This window comes from Vidua macroura, chromosome 4 (genome assembly GCF_024509145.1).
Source record: "Vidua macroura isolate BioBank_ID:100142 chromosome 4, ASM2450914v1, whole genome shotgun sequence".
In the NCBI taxonomy this organism is placed as follows: domain Eukaryota; kingdom Metazoa; phylum Chordata; class Aves; order Passeriformes; family Viduidae; genus Vidua; species Vidua macroura.
In genome coordinates, this window is record NC_071574.1 from 72,256,415 (window position 1) to 72,280,060 (window position 23,646).

General features: G+C 60.9%; 1 protein-coding gene across 1 annotated transcript; it reads left to right on the forward strand.

Annotated features, from left to right (window-relative positions):
- Positions 1 to 3,996: 3,996 nt before the first annotated feature.
- HSPA12B (heat shock protein family A (Hsp70) member 12B) lies at positions 3,997 to 22,089 on the forward strand. The gene is given in 14 exon segments (XM_053975236.1): positions 3,997 to 4,146; positions 6,227 to 6,284; positions 9,708 to 9,808; positions 11,904 to 12,028; positions 12,686 to 12,872; positions 13,128 to 13,232; positions 13,527 to 13,643; positions 15,709 to 15,825; positions 15,827 to 15,881; positions 18,262 to 18,348; positions 18,661 to 18,765; positions 20,061 to 20,319; positions 20,504 to 20,607; positions 21,331 to 22,089. Coding segments are annotated over 13 exon segments (2,046 nt in total). The 5' UTR covers positions 3,997 to 4,146; positions 6,227 to 6,241; the 3' UTR covers positions 21,972 to 22,089.
- Positions 22,090 to 23,646: the final 1,557 nt, after the last annotated feature.

Consider the following 23,646-nt stretch of genomic DNA (forward strand, 5'->3'; position numbering starts at 1 on the left):
TGTGTGTGCACAAGGGGTGCATGTACACGTGTGTGTATGCACATGGTGTGCACACATGGGTGTGAACGTGTGTGTGTGCACATGGGTGTGTGTGTGAGTGTGTGTGCACATCGTGTGAGCACATGGGGTGTATGTACACATGCGTGTGTGCACACGGTGAGTGTGTGCATTGTGTGTGCACATGGGGTGTATGTACACGTGTGTGTGTGCACATGGTGAGTGTGAGTGTGTGCATTGTGTGTGCACACAGGGTGTGTGTACACGTGTGTGTGTGCACATGGTGAGTGTGAGTGTGTGCATTGTGTGTGCACACAGGGTGTGTGTACACGTGTGTGCACATGGTGTGTATGTGCACACACGGGTGTGAACATGTGTGTGTGCACACGGTGTGTGCGTGTGAAGGTGTGTGCACATGGTGTGTGTGTGCGCATGGGTGTGAACATGTGTGTGTGCACATCAGGCGTGTGTGTGTGTGAGTGTGTGCGCACATCGTGTGCGCACAGGGGGTGTGTGTACACGTGTGTGCACCTGGTGGGTGTGTGTGCACGTGTGTGTGCACATGGTGCGTGTGTGTGTGAGCACATGGGTGTGAACGCGGGTGCGTGCACACGGTGTTTGTGTGCACACGGTGTGTGTGCGCGAGTGTCTGCGCTCATTGTGTGTGCACACGGGGTGTGTGTACACATGTGTGCACGTGGCTGTGGTGTCCAGGTGTGTGAGTGTGTGCACACACGGGGTGTATGTACACGTGTTTGTGTGTGCACGTGTGTGTGTGCACATGGTGCGTGTGTGTGAGCACATGGGTGTGAACGTGGTGCGTGCACACGGTGTGTGTGTGCACATGGCTGTGGTGTGCACGTGTGTGAGTGTGTGTACACACGGGGTGTATGTACACGTGTTTGTGTGTGCACGTGTGTATGTGCACATGGGTGTGAACGTGGGTGCGTGCACACGGTGTTTGTGTGCACATGGCTGTGGTGTGCATGTGTGTGAGCGTGTGCGCGCATTGTGTGTGAGTGTGAGTGTGCGCACACGGGGTGTGTGTACACGTGTGTGTGCGCACATGTGTGTGTACGTGTGTGTGCTCATGGTGTCCATGTGAACACGTGCGTGTGCACAGTGTGCGTGCGCGCAAACGGGGCGTGTGTGCACATGGGGTGTGTGAATGGGTGTGTGCATGTGAAAGGGTGTGTGTGCACGTGTGTGTGCATGTGCGCACATGTGTGTTCGTGTGTGTGTGAATGCGTGTGTGCATGTGTGTGTGTGCACGGGGTGTGCACGTGTGTGTGTATGCACATGTGTGTGTGTGTGTGCACGGGGTGTGCACGTGTGTGTGGGTGCACATGTGTGTGTGTACACGGGGTGTGCACCACACGTGTGTTTTTGTGTGCACATGTGTGTGTGTACATGGGGTGTGCACACGTGCGTGTGTTTGTATGTGCACGCACGTGTGTGTGTGTTTGTGTGTGTGTACATGTATGTGTTTGTATGTGCACGTGTGTGTGTGCACACAGGTGTGTGTGTGAGGTGATGGGCTGTTTGTGCAAAACCACGTGTGTGTGCAAGGACCCGTTCGTGCGTGTGCAAGGCTGCGGACAGCGCGTGTGTGTGTAAACATGTGTGTACATGTGTGCGTGTGTACATGTATGTGTGTACATGTGTGTGTGTGTGCAGAGGCGTGGGGAGCCGAGTCCGCGCGGGTGTGCAAGACCGCCCGCGTGTTCACCTGCGTGTGCAAGGGGCTGTTCTGAGCGCGTGTGCAAGAACACGCGTGCGCGTATCCCGCGCCGAGGGGAAACTGAGGCCGGCGCGCGGTGCCCGCGGGTGCCCCCGAGCTCGGGGCTTTCCGGGGGCTCCCGGGGCTTTCCAACGCCAAAATCCCCCAAATCCCCCCCGCGGGGGACAGCGCTGGCGTGGGGGGGGGGACAGCGGAGGGACGCCGGCAGTGTGGGAATGGGAGCTTTGGGGCGGGATGGCCGCCGGGAATTTGGGAATTCGGCTGGCACCGCGTCCCCGCGGGCGCCGTGCCCTTGGCGGGGCGGGGGAAGGAAGCGATCCAGCCCTTCCCAGGCTGGGTGGGATCCAGCCCTGCTCGCGGAGCTCCGGGACCGGCGGTGGGTGGGGGGCGTGGGGGGCAGTGTGGGGGGGCTGCACCCCCTCCCCGCGGGGTCCCCTCGGCTTTGGGGTCACCTCGGTGTGGTGGGGACAATGCCCCTCATCCCAGTTCATCCGTCCCCATCCGCCAGCTCCGTGCGGGACAACCCGGGATGGGGGTGATGGTGATGGTGAGGATGATGATAATGATGACGATGATGATGATAATGATGATGATGATAATGATGATGATGATGAAGATTCCCCTCAACCCGCTGCAGGTTCGGGAAGGCCCAGTTTGTCCCCAGAAAACGCTGGGAAGGAGCAAACCGGGAGCACTGGGCGCGAGGGGAGGGGCTGTCCGCATGCTGTCCCCAGCTCCCCGGTTGGGGACGTGATGCCACCCCCATGTCCTGGTGGGGGACATCGCTGTCCCCACCGGCTGGGGGGTCCGGGCTGGGCTCCGGCCTCGCTTCCAGCCCCGCTTCTCCGTCCCCATCCCGGGTTTCCTGTCCCCGCGGCATTTCCATGGGCCGGGCCTCAATTCCCGGAAAGCGCTACCTCATCCCTGTCGGGGCGCCAGGGACGCAAACACGGGCGGAGCCCCCGCCCTTGTCCCTGTCCCCCCCCCCCTCCAGAACCTTCCCCGGCTCCGGGGCAGCGGTGCCAGGCAGGGCTGGGGGGGTTGGACGCCCAAAATTCCCAGTAGAGCCCCAGGATAATCCCAAATGCCGCTCCGACATCGCCCGCCTGTCCCCTTTGGGGTTGGGAGGTGCCCTGGCTCAGGAGGTGACCCTTTGTCCCCTCCCCAGTGTCACCCCCGCGGTCACAGCTGGCACGTCCCGCTCCAGGCCACCGCATTCCCGGCCAGGGCCTTCCTGACCTTGATCCCAATGATCCCAGGGGCTTGATCCCAATGATCTCGGTGCTCCCAACAAACAAAATGATCCCAGCCCTCAATGATCCCAAACCCCCAATGATCTCAGCGGCCCCAAAGAACCAAATGATCCCAACAATCTTGGTTATCCAAATTATCCCAGTTTTCCCGACGTCTCACCGATCCCAATGTTGTCACTGATCCCAACGACCCCAATTATCTCAGTCATCCTAATAATTTAAACAATCCAAATTATCTCAGCGATCCCAGCAATCTCAGTGACCCCAAAGATCCAAATGATCCCAATTATCTCGGCCATCCCAAATATCTCAGCGCTCCCAACTGCCTCAACTCGGTGATCCCAAATATCTCGATTATGGGAACGATCCCAGTGTTCTGCCCGGGCTTTTGAGGCTCCCACGGGTGAATTCTTCCCGTTGTGGAGATTTTTGGGAATGACGGGACACACCCTTTGTGCGCCTCCTTCCCTTGGGGTCCCACAGATCTGATCCCAAATCTGGATCCCAAATCTGGGATTCCTGGATCAGATCCCACTCCCGGGACCCCCCGGCTCTGCTTCCCGGATCCAGGACCCCCCTTTGGGAATGGGAACGACCGCGGGGAGGAGAATCCCGGGGTAACGGCGAGCTCTGGAGCCGGGATGGGGCTGGATGTGGGGACGGAGCCGATGTCACCCGGGACACGCGCAGTGACAAACCCGGCAGAGCGATTGACACAAATCCAGGGGGACACTGGGGGGGGTGTGGGGGTGGCGTGTCCCCCATCCCGGCCGGTTCGGGACCCTTGTCCCCCCTCGGTGGCCGTGGCCGGGCGGGGAGCGGAGGTTCCGCTGCCGGCGGGACTGGGGCTGGCCCTGCCTCCTCCTCCTCCTCCTCCTCCTCCTCCTCCCGCCGCTCCCGCTCCCACATCTGCAGCTGGAATTGCAATTTGAGGCGCTGCCTGGGCCGGGACAGGGAGTGGGAGGAAGCCGGAGCGCGGGGGGCTGCGCGGGGCCCCGACGGGGACAGAGCCGCGGGGACAGAGCCGCGGGCAGGACGGGGACAGAGCCGCGGGCACCGCGGGGGCGGCCGGAGCCACCAGCCCGGCGGGCACAGCCCGGGTGACAAAGCGGGGGCCGCACCGAGGTGTCCCCAAGCCGTGTGCCCCCCACAGCGGTGAGTGGCCGGCGGGGGTGGCGGGAGCCGGGCGACAGCAAGGGCGAGGGGACGTGGGGAGCAGCCCTGTCCCCTGTCCGAGGTGAGGGTGACACCGCGCCTGGGGTCTCTGCCCGGTTTGGGGACACCGCGGGGGTGCCAGGACTCCGCGGCCTCTTCCCAGTGGGAATGGGGGGGGGGGCTGTGGGCACCTGGGGGGAGTGGGGATGGACGCTCGGACACTGTCCCCGTGTGTCCTGTCCTGGGGGACACTGCTGTGACCATCGGGGACACCACAGGGACAGTGCCACAATGCGCCAGCACCGTGCAGGGGACACCTCTGGCTGCCTCCTGTGTCCCAGTCACGGACGAGGGGACCGGGAAGGGCTCCAGGGAACCCCAACAGCTTCTCGGGAGGATTTGGGGTGTCCCCAACCGCAGAGCCGTGCTGAGCCCTGGCACAGCGGGGATGTGGGGACAAACTGCTCCTTCTGTCCCAGCACATCTGGATCGGAGCCCCACAGCTGCCCTGAGCCTCCCAGGGGACACCCCGAATTTTGGGGTCACCCCGAGTTTGTGGGGTCACCCTGCCCGGCCGAGCCGGTGTCCCCGTGCCACTCTTGGCCGCGCCACAGCCCCGGTGTCGCTCCTGGCTGCTCCACCCTGATCCCGTCCCAAACTTTGTTTCCTTTCCCCGTTTCCGTGAGCCCCCGCAGAGACGGAAATGGTGGAAAATCCTCAAAATCGCTGCTCCAGCCGGAGGGAGCCCGGGAGCCACCGGGATCCTGCCCCGGGAGGGACCCCCCAGAGTCGGGGGCTTCGTCCTGTGTCCCCTGGGTGACAAAAGCGTGGTTGTTGTCGGGGGGGGGCTTGAGGCCACCCACCCTCCTCGCCTGGGAGGGGAATGGCACCTTGGGGACAAAGGTGGCTGTTGGCCACCCCCTGCCAGGCCTGGAGAAGGAGGATTTTGGCTACCCGGAGCCTGAGGGTCAGCACAGCCCCCGGAGTGTCCCCCTGGACCCCCCATGGCCATGGAGGGACAGGGAACGAAGCCACCGAGCCACCAAGGGCTGGCGTGTGCCCCTCTGGCTCCCGTGGGACGCGGGAGCTCAGACCGCGGGGTTGGGGACATTGGGGACACCCCTGCACATCCAAACCACAACCTGAGCCCCAGGCAGCTGGAAAAGGCCACAAATCCCAGAGCTGGGGGCTGACTTCCTGCAGGAAAACCTCCTGGAAAGCCCCATTTTGGTGGAAAAGCCCCATTTTGGTGGAAAAGCCCCTGGACCACCCACAGGACCCCCCCGTGTGTCACCCCAGGGCCACCAGCACGGCCTTCCCTGCCCACAGCTCTGGGGTGGCCAGAGCTGGACCCCCGGTTCCAGGGAAAGCCTCCCCACCTGCTGTTGGTATCCCGAGGGGTTTTTTTTTTTTGGGAAGAGGGGAGCCTGTGGGGCCGGCAGCTCGTGGGTGGGTTTGGCTGGCGGTGAGGCCTCTCGCGATGAGCTCAGCCTTATCCCGAGCCTCTGGATTTGTGGGATGAGAGCGGCCAGCACGGGCTGGGGGGCTCGGGAGTGGCGGGAGGCTGTGGCCTCGGGAAGGGAGCCAGGAGCTGGGGTGTTATCCCGGGAAGAAGATTTGGAGCTGGTCCAGGCCGGGTTATAATCCCTGGGAAGAGCCGGGATCCCTTTGGCCACCGCGCTTCCATCAAGAAAATAAATTGGGATTTTTCCTAAACGAGCCCCCCGCAAAAAAGGGCTTTGGTTGAGGGCAAAAAATGTGCAGGAGCAGCGATTTCCACCCTGCACATCTGTATCCTGCACATCTGCTCAGTGACAGGAACTCGGGTCCCTGTCCCCTCAGTGGCTGTGACAGCCAGGGACACCCTGGACGGTGACAATCGCGTGTGCCCCAAACTGGGACAGCCACACCCCATTGGGAGCTGGGATTCGGGGTCCCCTCCTGCCAACCCCACAGATCTCAGCCTCATCCCCGGTGTGTTTTTGGGGGGATCAAGGCTGGGGTGACACCGAGGGGACACCGTGGCCACTCCACGCTGCCCAGGGGACACGGGGATGGATTCTGTCCCTTCCTTTTCCAGGTGGGCAGCGAGGCCATGGCGATGCTGCTGGAGCCCGGGATGCAGAGCCTGCGGATGGGTAAGGATGTCCCCAAGGGGTGGCACGGGCTGAGATGTCCCCTGACCCCCGCAGACGATCGCTCCGTGTCTGCGTCCCTTGCTGTCCCCTCTCTGTGTCCCCTCCACAGCTCCCTCGCTGGGGGAACCAGAACCAGCTGTGGGAGGAAACCTCATCCCGCCATCCCAAACCTGATCCCGCCATCCAAACCTGATCCCGCCATCCCAAACCCCATCCTGCCATCCCAAACCCCATCCTGCCATCCCAAACCCCATCCTGCCATCCCACAATCGAGCCTGCCATCCCAAACCTGATCCTGCCATCCCAAACCCGATCTCTCCATCCCAAACCTCATCCCTCCATCCCAAACCCCATCCCAAACCTGATCCCGCCATCCCAAACCTGATCCCTCCATCCCAAACCTGATCTCGCCATCCCAAACCCCATCCTACCATCCCAAACCTGATCCCACCATCCCAAACCCCATCCTGCCATCCCAAACCTGATCCCTCCATCCCACAATCGAGCCTGCCATCCCAAACCTAATCCTGCCATCCCAAACCTGATCCTGCCATCCCAAACCTGATCCCGCCATCCCAAACCTGATCCCGCCATCCCAAACCCCATCCTGCCATCCCAAACCTGATCCCTCCATCCCACAATCGAGCCTGCCATCCCAAACCTGATCCTGCCATCCCAAACCCGATCTCTCCATCCCAAACCTCATCCCTCCATCCCAAACCCCATCCCAAACCTGATCCCGCCATCCCAAACCTGATCCCTCCATCCCAAACCTCATCCCTCCATCCCAAACCCCATCCCAAACCTAATCCTGCCATCCCAAACCTGATCCCTCCATCCCAAACCTCACCCCCCCATCCCAAACCCCATCCCAAACCCGATCCCTCCATCCCAAACCTGATCCCTCCATCCCAAACCCAGGAACGCGGAGGCTGTGGCAGGATTTACCCCCCCGACCCCGATCCTTCTCCGCAGGAATGAGGTTTCATGTCCGAGGCTCTCCAGAGCCCCCCGGGGGGTCACCGCTCCCCCCGGCTCTGTCGCACGCCGAGGCGGCGCAGAGACCGTTCCCATTTGTCTGGGATCAAATATTTATGGGACAGACACGGATACAGGGAAAGGCACTTACAGAGCGGGCGTAGGGGACAGTGGATGTGTCACCAGCACAGCTCCGGGGTGGGGGGACACGGCAGTCGCTGTCCCCAGCTCTGTGATGTGGCTCTTCCCCAGACACAATGTCAGGATCAGACCAATCCCAATCCCAATCCCAATCCCACAGCTGCTGCTGTTGGGGGATCCCAGAGCATTCCGTGGGGCTCCTGAGCTTCCCGAGGGTGTCCCAGTGGCTGTCCCAGGGCAAACTGGTGGCACTGGGAGGCAGGGTGGGTTTGTCCGGACACTGGCAAAAGAGAGATGGAGTTTTGTTCTTCCTGGAGGATCCTCTGCTGTTCCCAAATCCCTCCAGCCACGGAGCCTCCTCTGTTCCCAAATCCCTCCAGCCACGGAGTCTGATCTGTTCCCAAATCCCTCCAGCCACGGAGTCTGATCTGTTCCCAAATCCCTCCAACCACGGAGCCTCCGCTGTTCCCAAATTTCTCCAGCCACGGAGTCTGATATGTTCCCAAATCCCTCCAACCACGGAGCCTCTGCTGTTCCCAAATCCCTCCAACCACGGAGTCTGATCTGTTCCCAAATCCCTCCAACCACGGGGTCTGATCTGTTCCCAAATCTCTCCAGCCACGGAGTCTGATCTGTTCCCAAATCCCTCCAACCACGGGGTCTGATCTGTTCCCAAATCTCTCCAGCCACGGAGTCTGATCTGTTCCCAAATCTCTCCAACCAGGGAGCCTCCGCTGTTCCCAAATCTCTCCAGAGCCCGTCTGGGGGTGGGCGCTGCTCATCCCCGCTCCCACGGCCCCGATCCCGGCAGGATCCCGGCAGGATCCCGGCTGGATCGGCAATCCCAAAGCGCAGGTTTTAGGGCCGACAGCCCCTTCACCTCGCCGGTGTCACCGCCCGGACCCCACACCCCATTCCCAACACTTCACCCCATCCCAATCCCTTGGGAAAGCCGCTCCGTCAGCTCCCCCAGCTCCTTCCAGCTGGAGCAGCTCCAGCGGCTCTTTCGTGGGCGGTGATTAATTAATGCCGGCTGCTAATTGGAGCCAGGTGCCCGGGGCAGCGCGGGCGGGACAGCCCCGTGTCCCCGGTGTGGGGTGGGAACTCTGGGGCTCACCCCGTCCCGATTCTGGGATCATCGGGGGTCCCCGGGGCTGGAATTCTGCTGCTGGAGGGGACAGGGACGGGTGGTGGCTTCAGGAGGAGGAAGAGGAGGAGGGAAAATCTGCTGTGCCCGTGATCCCCACCCCCAGATTTTGGGATTACCACGGGCTCACGCAGGAGCTTCCAGGGTCTCCAGAAACCCGGGATGTTCTGGAGCGTGGCCAGGGGTCTGAGCTGGACCCACCCTCCCTCATTGGTTCTCCATGGATTTGAACCGCACACACTTCCTTTCCCTCTTTCCAAGTTTTCCCCCATTCCCACTGGATCCAAACCTTCCAGCTGCTGGCCCCGAGCAGCTTCCCCTGGAAGTGTCCCCTTGGACACATCCCTGGAAGTGTCCAAGGCCGTGTTGGATCCACCTGGGATAATGCAAGGTGCCTCTGCCCATGGGTGGGGTGGCACTGGATGGGGTTTAGGGACCTTCCTAACTCCAACCATCCCACAGTTCCATGATTTTATGAACTCCACTTCTGGAGACCCCACAGTGACTCTGTCCCCTCCTCCACCACATCCACCCCTGATCTGTCTCCATCGGGATGTCGCGGGTGGTCTCTCCTTGGGGAAAGGATTTGGGAAGGGCTGGGATCCCTTTCCACCCGGATCCATCTCCATCGAGATGTCCCAGGTGATCTCTCTTTGGGAAGGGCTGCGATCCCTTCCCACCCGGATCTGTCTCCATCGGGATGTCCCCGGTGGTCTCTCCTTGGGGAAAGAATTTGGGAAGGGCTGGGATCCCTTCCCACACGGATCTGTCTCCATTGGGATATCCCAGGTGGTCTCTCCTTGGGGAAAGGATTTGGGAAGGGCTGGGATCCCTTCCCACCTGGATCCATCTCCATTGGGATGTCCCAGGTGGTCTCTCCTTGGGGAAAGGATTTGGGAAGGGCTGGGATCCCTTCCCACCTGGATCCATCTCCATTGGGATGTCCCAGGTGGTCTCTCCTTGGGGAAAGGATTTGGGAAGGGCTGGGATCCCTTTCCACCCGGATCCATCTCCATCGAGATGTCCCAGGTGATCTCTCTTTGGGAATGGCTGCGATCCCTTCCCACCCGGATCCGTCTCCATTGGGATGTCCCCGGTGGTCTCTCCTTGGGGAAGGGTCTTCGGGGTCCCCCAGACTCTCCTGTCCGTGTCCCCAGGTGCCAACGGCGAGCGGTGCCCCACGCCGTCCCCGCCCGGCTCCCCGGGGACGCCCCACGACAGCTGCAGCATCGCCCCACTGACGCCTTCCCAGTCACCGGTGAGTGCGGGACCAGCGGGACCATGGCGGGACCAGTAAGGCCATTATGGGGCTCCCAGTAAGGCAGCTTTGGGGTCCCAGTAAGGCCATTATGGGGCTCCCAGTAAGGCAGTTGTGAAGTTCCCAGTAAGGCCGTTGTGGGGTTCCCAGTAAGGCAGCTTTGGGGTCCCAGTAAGGCCATTATGGGGTCCCAGTAACACAGTTTTGGGGCCCCAGTAAGGCCATTATGGGTTTCCCAGTAAGGCCAGTGTGTGGTCCCAGTAAGGCCATTATGGGGTTCCCAGTAAGGCCATTATGGGATTCCCAGTAAGGCCATTATGGGGTCCCAGTAACACAGTTTTGGGGCCCCAGTAAGACCATTATGGGTTTCCCAGTAAGGCCAGTGTGTGGTCCCAGTAAGGCCATTATGGGGTTCCCAGTAAGGCCATTATGGGGTTCCCAGTAAGGCCGTTATGGGGTTCCCAGTAAGGCAGTTGTGGAGTCCCATTATGGCCATTGTGCCATTCCCAGTAAGGCTGTTGTGAGATCCCAGTAAGGCTGTTACGGGGTTCCCAGTAAGACCACTGTAAGTGGTGTAAGGCAGTTGTGGGGTCCCAGTAAAGCTGTTGTAGGGTCCCAGTAAGGCCAGTGGGGTCTGCCCCCCTGTCCTTTCCCGCTCTGGTCCTTCCCCAGTTCCTTCTCTCCTCCCCCTCCCCTCCCAGTCTGGCCTCCATTCCCCCCAGTCCTACAGGACGGGTCAGTCTATCCCCAGGACCTCTATCCATGGGATTTTCGGGATGGAGGGGTTTTCCAGCTCTGGAATGACCCACCAGGAAAAGTTTAACCCCACGAAACTCCTGCCCTCCTCTGGGGCTGCAGGGTGTGGGAGGCCGCGTTCCAGAGCCGGATCCTCCCTGGAGTTCCTTGTCCCTGCACATTCCTGCGCCGGCCGCCTCTTCCCTGCTGATCCCGGCGTTTTTCCCGGCCAGCTCGTGTCCGCACTCATCAAATCTGGGGACATTAAAAGTTAACGAAGCTTTCAGCTTCCCGTGGTGACATGGGGACAGGGCCTTGTCACATCCTTACGGCTTCTTCGGCACAGGGACAGCCCTGGAGGGAAGGGACACGGAGTAGGGATGGGAAAAGTGTGGGAGCAGCAGTGGGAACATCCCAAAACGCCTGGGCCAGGGGGATTTTCAGCTGGGCGAGCCCTGGGGACACCTGGGACGAGGTGAGACTGGACACAGGGAAGGGTTTTGGCTGGGTGACCCTTGGGGACACCTGGGATGATGTCACCTAGTCCAAGATGGGGAGCAGGGAACGGTTTGGGTTCAGCGACCCTTGGGGACACCTGGGACAATGTCCCTTGGAGCGAGACCGGACACAGGGAAGGTCCAAGGGCTGGGTGACCCTTGGGGACACCTGGGACAATGTCCCTTGGAGCGAGACCGGACACAGGGAAGGTCCAAGGGCTGGGTGACCCTTGGGGACACCTGGGACAATGTCCCTTGGAGCAAGACTGGACACAGGGAACGATTTGGATTCAGTGACCCTTGGGGACACCTGGGACAATGTCCCTTGGAGCGAGACCGGACACAGGGAAGGTCCAAGGGCTGGGTGACCCTTGGGGACACCTGGGATGAGGCCACCTCATCTGAGATGGGGAGCAGGGAATGGTTTGGGTTCAGCGACCCTTGGGGACACCTGGGACAATGTCCCTTGGAGCGAGACCGGACACAGGGAAGGTTTTTGGGAATCTCGGCTCCAATTTCAGGGTCCAAATGAGGGGGGCTCAGCACCATAAAAACAGGAGCCCCCAACCACCCTGGCTGCTCCCATGGGCACCCATCCCTCTCCAGGACTGCCCAAATCCCTGTGTCCCATGGGAACTGCCTTTGGGAACGACCGCAGCCACCCCATGAAATATGGGAGATGCTTTTCCCAATTAGTTGAAGATGTGTAAGAAGAAGAATCACTCATCAGGAAGTCACCAAACTGGGTGAAAGTCCAGGAAAAATCCTGAAAATCCCGGGAAAATGAACCCGTTCCTGGGGTTTTTACTGCTTTTCTGGAATCCCCCAGTCCCAATTGAGTGATCCTATTCCTTGCCCTCCAGCGGAGCGAGGCGCGTTCCCAGCAGACCCCGTCCTTCTCCGTGGTGGTGGCCATCGACTTCGGCACCACCTCCAGCGGTTACGCCTTCAGCTTCACCAGCGATCCCGAGGCCATCCACATGATGAGGTGAGGACCTGCCAGGGGCTCCAGAGCTGGGAGAGGACCTTTATGGCCCCAAAATGGTCAGAAGTTGGGTTGGTGGGAGACGGTTCCTGGAAGCAGTGGTTGGGAGGTGTGGGGTGAGGATACTCCAAGGGATGGAGCCCCTCTGCTCAGGAGCCAGGCTGGGAGAGCTGGGAATGTTCCCCTGGAGAAGGGAAAATTCCAGGGAATGCTCAGAGTCCCTGAAGGGGCTCCAGGAGAGCTGGAGAGGGACTGGAGACAAGGGACAGAGGGACAGGAGCCAGGGAATGGCTCCCAGTGGGAAAGGGGAGATTGGGCTGGGATCTTGGCAAGGAATTCCTGGCTGGGATGGAATTCTCAGATTTGCTGTGGCTGCCCCTGGATCCCTGGCAGTGCCCAAGGCAAGGTTGGATGGACTTGGATCCACCTGGGATTGTGGAAGGGATCCCTGCCATGGCAGGGGGTGGCAATCAGTGGTGTTCAAGGTCCCTCCCAACCCAATCCAGTCTGGAATTCCATGAAATTCCTCGGAGGATGGAGCGGGATCACCCCTCCTCCTTTGTCCCCCTTTAAGGTCCTTCAGACCACGCCCACAGAAACGAATTAAACCTGGCAGGACCCATTTCCTGGAAGTTCACCTGCTCCGGCTCCTCTTTGCAGGAAATGGGAGGGAGGGGACCCGGGCGTGGCCAACCAGAAGACCCCCACCAGCCTCCTGCTGACCCCGGAGGGGACGTTCCACAGCTTTGGCTACACCGCCCGCGATTACTACCACGACCTGGACCCCGAGGAGGCCCGCGAGTGGTTCTACTTCGAGAAGTTTAAGATGAAGATCCACAGCACCAGTGTGAGTCCCAGCTCCCATCCTGACGTTCCTGGTGTTCCCAGGGGGATCCTGGCCGGGCTGGGAATTGGAATGTTGGGAAAATTCCCATTTTAGCCCATTTTAGGGGGTGGATTTGAGGTTCTCCCATCCGAGCTTCTCCAGGGTGGGTGGATGTGGCTGCACAAAGCTTCAGGTGCCGGAGCAAATTCCCGAGGTTTGGTGATGGATCCAGCCACCCCCCAGCCCCTCATGTGATCCATTTGCTGTTCCCGGCAGGATCTGACCATGAAAACCGAGCTGGAAGCTGTCAATGGGAAGAAGATGCCGGCGCTGGAGGTGTTCGCCCACGCGCTGCGCTTCTTCAAGCAGCACGCGGTGCAGGTGGGGCCACCTCCATCCCTCCTCCTCCTTCCCAAATGGAATCCTCTTCGTCCTCTCCGTGCACTCCATGTGAGGGTGGGGAGGCCCTGGAATGAAATTCCAAGAGAAGCTGTGGCTGCCCCATCCCTGGAAGTGTCCAAGGCCAGGTTGGACACTGGGGCTTGGAGTGACCTGGGATAGCGGGAGGTGTCTCCCTGGGTGGGACTGGATGGGATTTAAGGTCCCTCCCAACCCAAACCATTCCGTGATTCACCGGGAGCCCCCAAGTGTCACCTCCTGCTTGTCCCCTGGCAGGAGCTGAAGGACCAGTGCCCATCCCTGCCCGAGAGCGATGCCATCCGCTGGGTCCTCACCGTGCCGGCCATCTGGAAGCAGCCGGCCAAGCAGTTCATGCGGGAAGCGGCCTACAAGGTGGGGGGACTCTGGAGGGTGACCACGTGGTGACCCTCACAGGGGTTGTGGTCTCCGGGGCATCCCCTTCCTCCCTCAAACTGAATTCCCACTGTCAGAGGGTAGCGTTAGGTGGGATATGGGGATGGAATTCCTGGCTGGGAGGGTGGGAAGGGGCTGGGATGGAATTCCCAGATCTGCTGTGGCTGCCCCTGGATCCCTGGCAGTGCCCAAGGCCAGGTTGGATATTGGGGCTTGGAGCAGCCTGGGACAGTGGGAGGTGTCCCTGCCCACGGCAGGGGGTAAAATGGGATGGGATTTAAGGTACTTCCAACCCAAACCTACCAAAAGTTGTTGGGTGAGCAGGTGGATAATTTGCCAGGTGGGTGGTTAAGTGGATGGTTGGGTGTTTGGTTGAATTGTTCAGTGGTTGGGTGGTTGGTTTGGTGCTCAGGTCATTGGTTGAGCAGTTCTCTGGTTGAGTGGTTGGGTTGTTGGTCGATGCGTTGGTTGAGCGGTTGGTTGGTTGGTTGAATGGGTGGGTCATGGGTTGGGAGGTGGTTGGGTGGCTGGTTGAGCAGTTGAACCATTGGTTGGGTGATTAGTTTGGTGGTTGGGTCATCGGTTGGGCAGTTGGTTGGTCGGTTGTGTGCTTTTTTGATGTTCAGGACATTGGTTGGGTCATTGGTTGAGTGGGTCATTAGTCGAGCAGTTGGATGATTGAGCAGGTGGTTGGTTGGGTGGTCAGGTCATTGGTTGGGTGGTCAGGTGGTTGGTTGTGTGGTTGGGTCAGGGGCTGGGTGGTTGGGTGGTTGGTTGTGCGGTTGGTTTAGTGGTCAGGTCTTTGGTTGTGGTTCGTTGGACGGTTGGTTGGGTGGACGGTGGTGAGGTCGTTGGTTGGGTGGGTGCATGGTTTGGTTGGGTGGTTGGTTGGGTGGTGAGGTCATCAGTTGGTTGGGTGGTTGGTTGGATGATTGGTTTGGTGGTCAAGTCATTGGTTGGGTGGTTGGTTTGGTGGTGAGGTCATTGGTTTGGTGGTTGGTTGGGTGGTTAGTTGGGTGGTGAGGTCATTGTGTTTGTTGTGTGGTTGGTTTGGTGCTCAGGTCGTTGGTTGGGCGGTTGGTTGTGTGGTCTGGTCGTTGGTTGTGTGGTTGGTTGGATGGTTAGTTGGGTGGTGAGGTTGTTGAGTTTGTTGTGTGGTCGGTTGGGTGGTTGGTTTGGTGGTCAGGTCGTTGGTTGGGCGGTTGGTTGGATGGTTAGTTGGGTGGTGAGGTCGTTGAGCTTGTTGTGTGGTTGTTTGGGTGGTTGGTTGGGCAGTCAGGTCATTGGTTGCGTGGTTGGTTGTCTGGTTGGTTGGATGGTTGGTTTGGTGGTTGGTTTGGTGGTCAGGTCATTGGTTGTGTGGTTGGTTGTGTGGTTGGTTGGGTGGTCAGGTCATTGGTTGGGTGGTTGGTTGGATGGTTGGTTGGGCAGTCAGGTCATTGGTTGTGTGGTTGGTTGTGTGGTTGGTTGGATGGTTAGTTGGGTGCTGAGGTCGTTGAGTTTGTTGTGTGGTTGTTTGGGTGGTTGGTTGGGCAGTCAGGTCATTGGTTGTGTGGTTGGTTGGATGGTTAGTTGGGTGCTGAGGTCGTTGAGTTTGTTGTGTGGTTGTTTGGGTGGTTGGTTGGGCAGTCAGGTCATTGGTTGCGTGGTTGGTTGTGTGGTTGGTTGGATGGTTAGTTGGGTGCTGAGGTCGTTGAGTTTGTTGTGTGGTCGGTTGTGTGGCTGGTTGGGTGGTTGGTTGGGTGGTCATGTCGTTGGTTGGGTGGTCGGTTGGGCGGTCGGTTGGGCGGTTGGGTGGATTTCTGGCAGGCTGAGTGGTTGGATGGCCAGCTGCATGCTTGGGTTATTGGTTAAGCTGCCGAGTCACGGGTTGAGCGCTTGATTGGTTGGTTGAGTTTTTGGGTGAATATTCAGATATCGGCGAGTGCTGGGTCCTCCCGCATTCCACAATTCCAGACCCGTGTGAGCACCAAGGGGATGGGGACACACCTGGGACCCCCCGTTCCCCGTCCGCTCCCCGCTCTGTCACCGCGTGTCCCCGCAGGCCGGGCTGGTGTCCCCGGAGACGCCGGAGCAGCTGCTGATCGCGCTGGAGCCCGAGGCCGCCTCCATTTACTGCCGGAAGCTGCGGCTGCACCAACTGATCGAGCTGAGCTGCCGCCCCCCCGGCCAACGGGGCCGAGCCCCCCCACCCCATCGACTCCAGCTTCCGGCAGGGTGAGGGGCGCAGGGAATGGGGTCGGGACAGGGCCGAGGGCTGAAGGAGCAGGGAATGGGATCTGGCCCCGCGTGCCAGGTCTGGAGGGTCCATCAGCTGCCATGGCTGGGGAAGTCCCCGGAGACCCCATTCCCAGAGAGTCCTCTGTCCCCAGAGATCCCCCTCATTGCCAGAAATCCCACTGCCAGAGACCCCATTCCCAGAGATCCCCCCCATTGCCAGAAACCCCATTCCCAGAGACCCCATTCCCAGAGATCACCCCCATTGCCAGAAATCCCATTCCCAGAGACCCCATTCCCAGAGACCCCATTCCCAGAGTCCTCTGTCTTCAGAGATCCCCCTCATTGCCAGAAACCCCATTCCCAGAGACCCCATTCCCAGAGATCACCCCCATTGCCAGAAATCCCATTCCCAGAGACCCCATTCCCAGAGATCACCCCCATTGCCAGAGACCCCATTGCCAAGGACCCCATTCCCAGAGATTCCCCTGTTCCCAGAGACCCCCTGTCCCCAGAGGTCCCCCCCCCCATTCCCAGAGATCCCCCATTCCCAGAGATTTCCCATCCTCACACCCCCATTCCCAGAGATCCCCATCCCCAGAGACCCCTCATTCCCAGACCCCCTCATTCCCAGACCCCCTCATTCCCAGACCCCCTCATTCCCAGAGCCCCCCATTCCCAGAGAGTCATCATTGCCGGAGACCCCCCCATTCCCAGAGACCCTCCTTTCCCAGGCTCCCCCATTCCCAGACCCCCCATTCCCAGAGAACCCCCAGCCCCAAAGACCCCATTCCCAGGCTCCCCCATTCCCAGGGCCCCCTGTCCCCAGAGACCCCATTCCCAGAAACCCCATTCCCAATCCCTCTCATTCCCAGGCCTCCCCATTCCCAGGCCCCCCCATTCCCAGAGAACCCCCGGCCCCAAAGACCCCATTCCCAGGCTCCCCCATTCCCAGAGACCCCCTGTCTCCAGAGACCCCATTCCCATAAACCCCATTCCCAAACCCTCTCATTCCCAGGCCTCCCCATTCCCAGAGACCCCATTCCCCCCTCCCCAAATCCAGGGCATTTTTTCCTGCTTTCCCATAAGCCTCCAAGCCGTGTCCCATTCCTGCCACCTTGGCCACCACCCTGTGTCCCTGGGCCACCTCCAGGGACTGTCCCCCCATGGATGGGATCCTGGGCTTTACTGGGACAACCCCAGTTTGCCCAGCTGGGACCAAGCCCCGGAACTGGGATGCACTGGTGGCGATCCCAGATGGAGATTTGGGATCCCATGGGGGATTTATGGGGTTGCTCGAGCTGATCCCAAGGATGAGGAATTATCCACGTGCCAAAAATATCCCAGGACAACCCCACCTTCCCAACCCATCCCGGCCCTTCCGGGTGGCTTTGATGTCCCTGGGCCGGGGGGAGCAGACGAAACCCCACCCGGGCTGTGGGGTCCGGGCCGGAGGTGGCATCGCCCAGGGTGGGCACGGGGTGATCCCATGGGATCTGGTGGGATCCTCTGGGATCGCAGCAGGGCAGCGGGAAAGCTGGATCAGCCCGTCCATGGTGGAGCTGGGTCATACTGGGGTCCTGGCTGGAGGGGGGCGGTCACCAGTGCTCCCAGTACAGACCCCACAGCGGGAATGGGGCGGATCCTGGGTAATGGGGTGGGTCCTATGGGAGTGGGGTGGATCCCATGTGAGTGGGGGGGATCCCATGGATGTGGGGGGCATCCTATGGAAGTGGTTTGGATCCCATGGAAGTGGGGTGGATCCCATAAATGTGGGGTGGATCCCATGAGTGTGGGGGGGGATCCCATGAATATGGGGGGGGATCCTATGGAAGTTGAGTGGATCCCATGGATGTGGGGTGGATCCCATGGAAGTGGAGGGGACCCCACGGATGTGGGGTGGATCCTATGGAAGTGGGGTGGATCCCATGGAAATGGGGTGGATGCCGTGGAAGTGGGGAGGATCCCATGGAAGTGGGGTGGATCCCATGGAAGTGGAGTGGATCCCATGGAAGTGGGATGGATCTCATGGAAGTGGGGGGGATCCTATGGAAGTGGGGTGGATCCTATGGAAGTGGGGTGGATCCCATGGATGTGGGGTGGATCCCATGGATGTGGGGGGGATCCCATGGAAGTGGGGTGGATCCCATGGATGTGGGGGGGATCCCATGGATGTGGGGTGGATCCATGGAAATGGGGTGGATCCCATGTGAGTGGGGGGGATCCCATGGATGTGGGGTGTATCCTATGGAAGTGGGGTGGATCCCATGGATGTGGGGGGGATCCCATGGAAGTGGGGTGGATCCTATGGAAGTGGGATGGATCCCATGGGTGTGGGGGGGATCCTGACCCCGCTGCCGACCCCCGGCTCTCTCCCCAGCCCGGGAGCAGCTCCGGCGATCCCGGCACAGCCGCACCTTCCTGGTGGAGTCGGGAGTGGGCGAGCTCTGGTCGGAGATGCAGGCAGGTACGAGGTGGGGACACGGGTGGAGGATCCCCACTGGAGATTCCCAGATCCCGGCGTCCCCCTGGATGTCCCCTTCGTGGCACAGCCACCCCCAAGCACCCAAAGGTGCTCCAGCCATGGGGGTGACACGGTTGGGGTCTGTCCCTTGACCGCACAGAAGGGGCGGGGTCTCCCTGCCACCATCCCATCCCTTCGTCTCTCCGCCCGCCCCAATTCCCAGTATTTTGGGAAAACGCAGCTCTGGGTCCCCGCGGGTGGGTGTCGCGGGGGGTCACCCAGCACCGCCACCCTGTCGCTGTCCTCCCCCCGCAGGTGACAGGTACATCGTGGCCGATTGTGGCGGGGGGACGGTGGATTTGACCGTGCACCAGATCGAGAAGCCACAGGGGACGCTGAAGGAGCTCTACAAAGCCTCGGGTGGGATGAGGATCCCTGGTCATCCTTTTTTTCCCCCAATCCGGGATCCCCCTGGGACCCCAAACCTGGGCTGGGACCCCAAACCTGGGCTGGGACCCCAAACCCGGGCCGGGATCCCAAACCTCGGTTGGAACCCCAAACCCGGCTGGGACCCCAAACCCTGGCTGGGACCCCAAACCCGGGCCGGGATCCCAAATCCGAGCTGGGACCCTAAATCCCGGTTGGGATGCCTAACCCGGGCTGGAACCCCAAACCTCGGTTGGGACCCCACATCCGGGCTGGGACCCCAAACCCTGGCTGGGACCCCAAGCCTCGGTTGGGACCCCACATCCGGGCTGGGACTCCAAACCCCGACTGGGACCCCAAACCCCGACTGGGACCCCAAACCCGGGCGGGGACCCCAAATCCGGGCTGGGACCCTAAACCCCGGTTGGGACCCCAAATCCGGGCTGGAACCCTAAACCCCGGTTGGGACCCCAAATCCGAGCTGGGACCCCAAACCTCGGTTGGGACCCCAAATCCGGGCTGGGACCCCAAACCTCGGTTGGGACCCCAAATCCGGGCTGGGACCCCCCCGCCCCACGAAAGGGTGGTGGGTGGGGCTGTGGCTCCACCTGGTGGCGGCGGGGGGAAGTGCAGGGGGACAGAGAAGGGACAGAGGGAAGGGGGGACGGACTGGGGGGACAAGAAGGGACAGGGGTGGATTAGGGGGGGAAGGTGGGGCTGGGAGGATGGGGATGGTGGGTGTGGGGGGACAGAGGGACAAGGAGATGGGGTGGAGGGGACAGGGGCGTGTGGGGGACTTGGGGACATGCCGCAAGGACACCGGGAAGGGGCACTTGGGGACATGGTGATAGGGGTGCCACGGGGATGTGTGGGGACCTGAGGACATGGGAACGTGGGGATGTGGGGGACATGGAGATGGGGGTGACACAGGGACATGGGGGACATGGGGGAGACAGGGACGTGGGGATGAAGGACATGGGGACATGGGAATGTGGAGCATGCGGGGATATGGTGTTGGAGGGGACATGGGGACATGGGGAATATGGGGGACGCGGTGATGGGGGACATGAGGACATCAGGATGGGGGACACAGGAGACATGGGGATGTGGGGATGGAAGACGTGGGAGTGTGGGTGCCACAGGGACATGGGGATGGCAGACATGGGGACATGGGAGTGTGGGGGACATAGGGACATGGAGATGTGGGAGAACGCGGTGATGGGGGACACGGCTGCCATGGGGACACAGCTACCACAGGGCCACCTCCTGACCCCACCCCGGTCCCTCAGGAGGTCCCTACGGGGCCGTGGGCGTGGACCTGGCCTTCGAGAAGCTTCTGTGCCACATCTTCGGGGACGATTTCATCGCCACCTTCAAGGCCAAGCGTCCGGCAGCCTGGGTGGACCTGACCATCGCCTTCGAGGCCCGGAAGCGCGCGGCCGCCCCGAGCCGCTCCAGCCCCCTCAACATCTCCCTGCCCTTCTCCTTCATCGACTTCTACCGCAAACACCGCGGCCACAACGTCGAGACCGCGCTCCGCAAGAGCAAGTGAGGGGTGACGCGGGCTGGGGACGTCTCGGGAGCGCGGGGACACGGTGGGAGTGACACTGGGGTGGGAAAGGGCAAGAGAGGGGGGGAAGGTGGCATAGGGGTGGAGGCGTGGGAGCGGAGAGGACAGGGAAGGACCAGGTGGAAGTTTCTGGTCACCCCTGGGTCCCCTGTCTGTCCCCAGTGTCAACCTGGTGAAGTGGTCGTCCCAAGGGATGCTGAGGATGTCCCCCGAGGCCATGAATGAGCTGTTCCAGCCAACCATCACCCACATCATCCAGCACATCGGTGGGGCCTGGGGACACGCCCACCCATGGGGAACCCCTGTCCCTGTCCCACCCTCTGTCCCTGGGATCACTCCTCGTCCCTGGGACCTTCCCTGTTACTGGGAGCCCTTCATTCCTGGGATCATTCCCATCCCTGGGGGATGCCCCCCTTTCCTGGCAGCCCCTTCATCCCTGGGGCCATCCCTGTCCCTGTGAGCCCCCCATCCTTGGGACTATCCCATGCCTGAGTGATCTCTCTCATCCCTGGGACAATCCCACCCCCTGGGATCCCCTTTGTCCCTGTCACCCCGCTCCTGTCCCTGGGACCCTCCTGTGCCTGGGACCCCCCCCTTAATCCCCGGGACCTTCCCTTCATCACCTTCCCTGTGCCTGGAACCCTTTTTGTCCCTGGGACCACTCCTGTCTCTGGAGCCCACCTTGTCCCCGGAACCCCCCATTCCTGGGTCTCCCATTCCTTGTTCCTGGAACCCCCATTGCCCCTGGGAACCTTTTATCCCTCGAATCCCCATTGTCCCTAGGGCCAGCCCTTGTCCCTGGAACCCTCCTTGTCCCAGGAAACCTTTTATCCCTGGAACCCTCCCTGTCCCTCGGCCCCATTCCACCCCTGGAACTCCCCCCATTCCTGGACTCCCCTCATCCCTGGCCCCCCATCACCCCCATCCCTTCCCCACACCCCTTCTCCACCATCCCAACCTCCAAACCTCCCCTTTTATCCCCACTCCAGACACCCTCCTGAAGAAACCCGAGGTCCACGGCATCAAATTCCTGTTCCTGGTGGGCGGCTTCGCCGAGTCGGCCATGCTGCAGCGGGCGGTGCAGGCCGCCTTCGGCCACTGCTGCCGGGTCATCGTCCCGCAGGACGTGGGGCTGACCATCCTCAAAGGGGCCGTGCTCTTCGGCCTGGACCCCGGCGTGGTGCGGGTGCGCCGCTCCCCGCTCACCTACGGCGTGGGGGTCCTCAACAAGTTCGTGGAGGGCAAGCACCCGCGGGAGAAGCTGCTGGTCAAGGAGGGCAAGAACTGGTGCACCGACATCTTCGAGAAGTTCGTGACCGTGGACCAGTCGGTGGCGTTGGGCGAGGTGGTCCAGCGGAGCTACTGCCCGGCCCGGCCCGGCCAGCGCCGGACCATCATCAACATCTACTGCTGTGACACCGATGACGTGGTGTACATCACCGACCCCGGCGTCAGGAAGTGCGGCACCATCAGCCTGGAGCTGGGGGACGCGGGGGACGCGGGCCCGGCGCGGGGCCGGCGCGAGATCCGCACCAGCATGCAGTTCGGGGACACCGAGATCAAGGTGACGGCGCTGGACACGCGCACGGCGCGCAGCGTGAGGGCCACCATCGACTTCCTGTCCAACTGAGGGGCCCCTGGGATGTGCCACCATCGGCTTCCCGTCCAACTGGGCCTACCCAGGATGTGCCACCATCGGTTTCCTGTCCAACTGGGCCTACCCAGGATGTGCCACCATTGGCTTCCTGTCCAACTGGGCCTACCCAGGATGTGCCACCATCGGCTTCCTGTCCAACTGGGACTACCCAGGATGTGCCACCATCGGCTTCCTGTCCAACTGGGACTACCCAGGATGTGCCACCATCGGCTTCCTGTCCAACTGGGACTACCCAGGATGTGCCACCATCGGCTTCCCGTCCAACTGGGACTACCCAGGATGTGCCACCATCGGCTTCTTGTCCAACTGAGGGGCCCCTGGGATGTGCCACCATCAGCTTCCTGTCCAACTGGGCCTACCCAGGATGTGCCACCATCGGCTTCCCGTCCAACTGGGACTACCCAGGATGTGCCACCATCGGCTTCCTGTCCAAATGGGACTACCCAGGATGTGCCACCATCGGCTTCCTGTCCAACTGGGACTACCCAGGATGTGCCACCATCGGCTTCCTGTCCAACCAGGACTACCCAGGATGTGCCACCATCGACTTCTTGTCCAACCGAGACCTTCCTGGAGACTCCACCATTGAATTCATCTGCAGCTGAGGCGCCCTGTCATCATGGGGACACGCCCAGGACCTGCCACCATCAACTTCCTGTCCAACTGAGGGGCCCTGGCATTGTGGGGACACCCCTGGAATCTGCCACCATTGACTTCCTGTCCATCTGAGACCCTCCTGGAGATGCCACCATTGACTTCCTGTCCATCTGAGACCCTCCTGGAGATGCCACCATGGACTTCATCTCCACCTGAGGGACCCTGTGATTGTGGGGAGACACCCCTGGGAGATGCCACCATCAACTTCCTGTCCAAATGAGAGTCCCTGCCATTGTGGGGACAATCCCAGGACCTGCCACCATAGACTTCATCTCCAACTGACAGTCCCTGTCATTGTGGGGACACCCGTGGGAGCTGCCACCATCGACTTCCTGTCCAAATGAGACCTCCCTGGAGATGCCACCATTGACTTCTTGTCCAACTGACATTGGGACCACCATTGTGGGGGACCACTGGGAGATGCCACCACAGACTTTGTCTTCAACTGAGGCCATCCTGGGATCTGCCACCACTGAATCCTGTCCAACTGAGAGTCCCTGTCATTGTGGGGACACCCCCAGGAGCTGCCAGCATCAACTGCCTGTCCAACTGAGGGGCCTTGGGAGATGCCACCATCAACTTCATCTCCAGCTGAGACCCCGCCAACATCATGGGGACCTCTGGGACCTGCCACCATGGACTTCTTGTCCGACTGAGACCTTCCTGGAGATGCCACCATGGACATCTTGTCCAACTGAGACCTTCCTGGAGATGCCACCATGGACATCTTGTCCATCTGAGACCTTCCTGGAGATGCCACCATGGACATCTTGTCCAACTGAGATCATCGTGGAGATGCCACCATGGACATCTTGTCCAACTGAGATCATCGTGGAGATGCCACCATGGACATCTTGTCGAACTGGGACCTTCCTGGAGATGCCACCATGGACATCTTGTCGAACTGAGACCTTCCTGGAGATGCCACCATGGACATCTTGTCCATCTGAGACCTTCCTGGAGATGCCACCATGGACATCTTGTCCAACTG